The sequence below is a fragment of the Sinocyclocheilus grahami genome, unplaced genomic scaffold, assembly GCF_001515645.1.
Source record: "Sinocyclocheilus grahami isolate Dianchi unplaced genomic scaffold, SAMN03320097.WGS_v1.1 scaffold498.1, whole genome shotgun sequence".
Classification (NCBI taxonomy): Eukaryota; Metazoa; Chordata; class Actinopteri; order Cypriniformes; family Cyprinidae; genus Sinocyclocheilus; species Sinocyclocheilus grahami.
The window spans coordinates 6872-12902 of record NW_015505677.1 but is presented as its reverse complement, the minus strand read 5'-3'; the positions used below and the strand labels follow the sequence as shown (position 1 = coordinate 12902).

Below are 6031 nucleotides of genomic sequence, written 5' to 3'. Positions count from 1 at the left end.
TTTGCGTGAACATTTGGGCAGCGTTATGCAAATCTTTCCACATAGTGAGGTAGATATGTGGGGGCGTGTTAGAACGAGCCGTTTTAGGTAGGTGTGGCTGACTCTTAACTTTTATAAAGAATATCTCTTTGGATTTGAGACTTTAGTCTTTGCAACTTTACAGATCTTCTTTATGCACCAAGAGCTTGTAACACCCCAAAGAGAAAGGAAAAATCGAAATCGCATCATATGACCCCTTTAAGAAAGCGAGTTAAACAATTCAACAACCGTGTGAGCATTCCTTTAAATCTTTCTTCTAACAATCTTTAACCAAGGCTTTAAACTGAATACATTTCCTGACACAGCTGAACACAAACACAAACTGGTAACTTCATCCAGTGAGCAGATGCTTCACCGCTCTCAGAAGCATGCTGAGACAGACCTGCACTCTTTCGCCAGCAGTCTCTCCCAGTACTGACAGTCTGCAGCGCTGCCTGACATGGTGCCCAGCAGGTAAGGGTTGATCTCTATCACTTTATTGGCCTCCTTTGATGCTGCAACACATTGGAAGGAACATCATGATATAGAAAAAATACAGTTTGGCAATTGTGTGTTCTTCTGAATGCTGTTTTCAGTATGAATGGCATGCTTTGTACTACGGTGTAGTTGTAAAATCAGCTTGCTTCCAAGGAAAAGTTAACCCACTTACCTATGTATTTTCCAGCTGATGCTCTGGAGTCAACAGCCACAATGACTCCATGACGGAACTTGAATGCCAGGGTTGTGGTGCCATGATTCAGATCTATGGAAACGCCATCCTCGCAACGGCATGATTTCAGGAACTTGGAGGGCTGATGGGAACACAGGATATGTTACAAGGCAGGCTAATTTATATTTACATGTTTTTTTTGCTTAAATGTTTGTTTTTGCTGTTGCTGAGACTCTGTCCCCTATGTTTTAATAAGCAAATTAACCCTAGACCAGAGGTGCCCAAACTCGGTCCTGGAGGGCCGGTGTCCTGCAGAGTTTAGCTCCAGCTTGCCTCAACACACCTGGTGGGAAGTTTTTAGCATGCCTAGTAAGAGCTTGATTAGCTGCTTCAGGTGTGTTTAATTGGGGTTGGAGCTAAACTCTGCAGGACACCGGCCCTCCAGGACCGAGTTTGGGCCCCCCTGCACTAGACACAAGACATATTCTCAATATTCTTGCCTAAGCTAATCAAAAACCTTTAAAATGCCATTTTAATTCAATATTACCTGATCTACAACTGCTGAAGATAGTCTACAAAACTGGAAAAATATAGGTTTATGTAGCAAAGGATATTTTTTTACTAACCTGTTGTTCAACATGTTTGGGTGCAACTCAAGCATTCTTCAGTTATTTTCTCACAAAATGTGTGTTTTTATGCTTTCTATCACAATGATGGGTCTCTAAGATTTAGTGAAGAATTGATGTCAATAAAGTTACTTACATCAACCCCAACGGGTACCGCGAACTCCTGGCATTTGGTCCCAAAACTATAATGATTCAGTCGGTCGAGAAGATGCGTTTGCTTAAAAGAATTATGTTTATATCCACTCACATCCAAAAGAGCCATTCTTTATATAAAGAAAGTACGATTAAAGCAATTCAGACAGTAAAGGCGAAATGGCCGAAGTGTAAGTATTTTACATGAAGGAAACACGGAAGACAATGATTTCGAAACCGAAAGATTTAATAGTACTTAGTTTCGATTACAAGCAGAAAATATCTTTGAAAGACTATAATCTATAACTTCGAATAACAGCTGTAAATGCATTTCTTTTATTTGTCTATATGTTGTTTGAGAGTGTTTGTGATAAATATGATAACTTTGAGATTGTCTGAGGACAAGGCTCTGTATAAAGCTGGCTGACCAATAGGAGCGCGCGTCTCTCAGCGTCCTCGGTCTCTGTGCAGATTCATCCGATGCAGGTTAACACCAGGTGAAACATTGCTAAAATGCGGAAACGTAAACGTGCACACACCCTATTGCAATAAATGTAATGCATAATGAGTTTAATGCATGGAACTGCAAAACATATTATATTATAAAAAAGAATGCATGTAGCCTAAATGAACTGACCCTATACTATGTATCAGAACTAATATGCTGTCCAATTAAAGGCTGACCTTTTATGCTCTTTCCTTTAAATGTCGTTTAGTTTAATACATATGGGTGTTGTGTGTGTGTGTGTGTATATGTAGCATGCCTACTTTTCGAAATGGAACACAAGGACCAATAGGTAAGTATTTATGATTTGCAACACAGTGATCTTTACACCGTATACATACTACACTTTTACATTATTGTTTTGAAAGCTTTTTAATTTGGCTTTAATCATTCATTTGAGCATATCAAATAACCAATAATAGCAATATTGCACAAAACGTCCTTGGAATTGATTTGTGTTGCATTTTTTTTATTAAGTTCTGTTGCATTTACTAAAACAGATAATTGTTTCCAAAACAGTTTTTAAAAATGATATGCGGGGCATATGCTGGAAATTGTAGTAGTTTATTGATGATCATCAGTCCACTCGCAGCCATGGAATTATGCGAACATCAGACATAAAAACACATTTACAGCATGATCTGTCTTTTTCCCGTTTGTTTGTCAAAACAGTAATTCCAGATCACATTATGACATCACAGTGTATTTCATGGCTCAACTGGATCCTGCTGTTTCCATCATTTGAACTGTCTCATGCACCAGCTCCAGCTGATTCACGGTTTTATTTAAAACAGGTGTTGTGCCTGGCTTATATTTGTACTTTGCCTGTCTGTAAAAGAGAGACAATGAGAGATCAATATATTACCAATATTAGGCATTAGGCACAATTAACACTAACCTTTAAATATGCAGTTGCTGTGACATGATATAATTTAATAAAATGTAAAAATGTGTAATTTAATAAAAATATATTTTTGTTTTTACCTCTTATAGTTATAAATGGACTCTCGGTGAGGTCTGATATAGTCCACCCCCTCTTTCGTAATCACACACAGGTCAATGTTGTTGCCTGATGCCAGGTCACTCATGATGCCTGCATGGATGGCATCGCTTACCAGTGCCTTGGCCTCCTCCAGCTAAAGGTTGAATAAAAGACAATATAGTGACAGAAAGATGTAGTTTTATGCACTAAACAAAATGTAAAGTACAGTTTACTAAACAAAAAAAAAAGCTTTTTCACACAATTTTTTCATAAAATGAAGTCAAATCTACATTGTGATATAATATTGATATAATAAGTAATGCTAAAACCTTTCAGTTTATAGAATAACTTCTAACTTTAACTTGCAAATCTATGCAATGGGATATATAAAAATAACCTCGAAACATAAAAAAAAAATCTTTAAGGCACATTTTAAACCAATCGGCTCAAGAACTAAATTCTTATTGTCTAATCTGTGAGACACGACCTTTAAATATTTATTTAGGAAACAAAAGTCAGAGCCACACACATGGACCTCAGCACCTGACACATAAAACATGATAATGGTGACAAGCGATTACTTTTTTTTTTTCACACACACAAATAATTCTAACTGGAAAATGAACTTCAGGCATTGCCAAACAAGTTACAGAACTTGACAGCAACATCTGCAAAAGAAATAGTGAAAATTGCACTTTTATACCACTGAAAAGTACTCATTTGTGGATAAACTATAGCTTCTTTGGAATTAATACTTGAGAACTGCATTGTAAATAACATTCCAAAGTAATACTTGTAAGTTAGAGCTTTCATTTCTACATATTTGAATTGAGCACACAAGTAGAATATGCTTTTCAAGTTAAAGGGGTCATGAATTGAGAAATCAAATTTTCCTTGATGTTTTGACATGTAAGAGGTCAATGTGATATAAAAACATCCCATGAGTTTCAGAGCTCAAAACGTCCTTGTTAGTCCAAAAACAGCTTTTATTGAAATAAAAATCAGAAAACGACTTGTTTCAGATTTTGTCACATTATGACATAATAGTGCAACGAAAGCCCGCCTCTGCAGAATCAGATCAACGCCTACTTCTACATCATCACGTCTTTGGCCCCGCCCACTGGAGTGTTAGTGAGATGAGAAGGAGAGAAGAGCAATAAAGGATAACTGGACTAAAAAAACGTTACCTTCCAAAGGATCCTAATCCTAGGAAAGTAATTATTTATTTTTAACTACGTGGATGTCTCAGCAGAGCATTATGTTTGTTCAGTACATTTCACTGTGGGTTCTTTGGTAAATCAGATGGCAGTTTCAGTGCAGGCTTTGCAAATAGACTTTTACTGTAAGATATGGACCTGACAGTAATACCACAACATATAGGCTAAGTGATCGTGTTCATTCTAATGCCTAATCTTAAATTATATACAGAAAGCGATCAAAGAACGCTACCTTTACATCGCGTTTGCACTATTAGTTATGATGAAAGCATTTGTGAAAGTGTGAAACTCGTGTTGCAATGACGAGAGCATGCATTCATGCGCTCAACAGTCTGTCATCGGCTACAATGCTCATCGCTGCAGCCTTTCATGCGACGGGAGTAGATCTAAATATAATGCTATAATCAACACTCTCCATGATTAGTTCATCTCAACAGCTGAAATAGAAAAAACGTAGTAAAGGTTTTTGAGAGAGCTCAACACGCCCCTTCCAAGAGAACGTTCAAATCAGAGGACTAAAATCAGGGTAGAAAATGGCTTTTTATTTCTAAATTATGACAATATTTGATGTAAAAATCATACTAACATTATAAGTGCACCTCAGGAAACATTATCAAATAATTAAAAATGCAATGCATGACCCCTTAAATGCTTGAACCAACTTATTGAGTGTAGAAAATACCTTGCATTTTACTTCACCTTGAGCTACAGGAACAGTAATATCGACAATAGTAAACGTACAATAAGGAGGTTTTAACAAAAAAGCAACTTACATCCATGTTTCCTTTGAATCTGTCCTCCAGTATCCCCATAGCAGGCAGTTTACCAGATCCTTAAAACGCAGAAACATAGCTGTGATTATTCACTTGAGAACTGATCACATATATGCAAACAAATCTCTTGTATGAATTTCCACTGTGAACATTCAAGACTACAGCTTTTTGAAAATCAGTTAAATGTGCATATATTTTCATCCAATAGAAATGCATATTGATCTCAATTAGCACATTCTTAACTAATAAGTTGATCATTCATCAATTGGATGTCACGTACCCATGGCTAGATACGGCACCTTGTCCATGCTCCCATAAGGGCCAACCGTGTACAGGTGACTGCCAGTGCAGTCAACACCCCCTAAAATGAGATGAGCTCCAATCATACCTCGATACCTGAGAAACATTATCAACATTAGAGAGAGATATCACATAAAACACAGCCTTATGCTTCAATGGTACAAACAAACATACATGATCGCGCAATGTTTGTGTGATAACAGGTGAAGATAATAACACAGTCTGCACACACCTGAAGAGCATGTCTTGTAGTATGTTAACGGCCATGACGACTCTTGGGTTCCTGCCGCTGTTCATGGAGAAAATGGTGAGGTTTGACGACAGCATATCTGTTGTCTTCTCAGTATCCGCAGCTGTCCCTGCTCCACAACAACTAACAAGAATAACATAGAATGGTTTTGAATAAGTTTTATAATTATTTGCTTTATAAATGATGTACATCTGACATTCCATTTTTTAATCCTTACTGTTACTTACTATATGTTAGGTGCAATGTAGTGAATCTTGGCACACATTTTATCTGCCACTACTTCTTCAGAGGTGGCTCTTGTGTCTGCTCCCAGAACTACACCATCCTATACACACGCACATGTTTAGTCTGACAGACAATATGTAACAAATTACAAAAAGTTTTGATATTCTGGTTACCTTATAAACCACTCCAGCAATGGTGGTGCCTGTTTTCATGGGTTTCGGTGCCTTGATTTTACCCTCTTCTGAGCCATTCTCCAGAACAATGTTTCTAAATGAAAGAGATTTGTGCATCATATAGGAGATTGCAAGGAAACGTAATGTCAGGACATACTTT

General features: G+C 37.3%; 2 protein-coding genes across 2 annotated transcripts in view; both read right to left on the bottom strand.

Moving 5' to 3' along the window:
• The window catches only part of LOC107554342 (proteasome subunit beta type-8-like), a 6111-nt gene extending 4424 nt beyond the window's left edge, over positions 1-1687 (bottom strand). The window contains exons 1-3 of the mRNA XM_016236827.1: positions 1451-1687; positions 689-830; positions 422-533 (exon numbers count right to left, since the gene is read on the bottom strand). Coding sequence (XP_016092313.1) covers positions 422-533; positions 689-830; positions 1451-1576 — 380 coding nt within the window. The 5' untranslated portion in view covers positions 1577-1687. The remainder of the gene's footprint in view (positions 1-421; positions 534-688; positions 831-1450) is intronic.
• A 711-nt stretch (positions 1688-2398) lies between these two features.
• LOC107554343 (proteasome subunit beta type-7-like) lies at positions 2399-5998 on the bottom strand. The gene is made up of 7 exons (XM_016236828.1): positions 5872-5998; positions 5701-5798; positions 5456-5596; positions 5204-5319; positions 4924-4982; positions 2936-3087; positions 2399-2780 (listed from the first exon to the last, which is right to left on the bottom strand). Exons 1-7 carry the CDS (start codon positions 5989-5991, stop codon positions 2666-2668), a joined length of 801 nt encoding a protein of 266 aa, XP_016092314.1. The 5' UTR covers positions 5992-5998; the 3' UTR covers positions 2399-2665.
• Positions 5999-6031: the final 33 nt, after the last annotated feature.

Coding starts and splice junctions, on each gene's coding strand:
- LOC107554343 (XM_016236828.1), bottom strand. CDS start 5,991: ATGATGCACAAATCTCTTTCATTTAGAAACATTGTTCTGGAGAATGGC. Junction 5,799..5,871: donor TTGCTGGAGTGGTTTATAAG/GTAACCAGAATA, acceptor GCGTGTGTATAG/GATGGTGTAGTTCTGGGAGC. Junction 5,597..5,700: donor TACATTGCACCTAACATATA/GTAAGTAACAGT, acceptor TATTCTTGTTAG/TTGTTGTGGAGCAGGGACAG.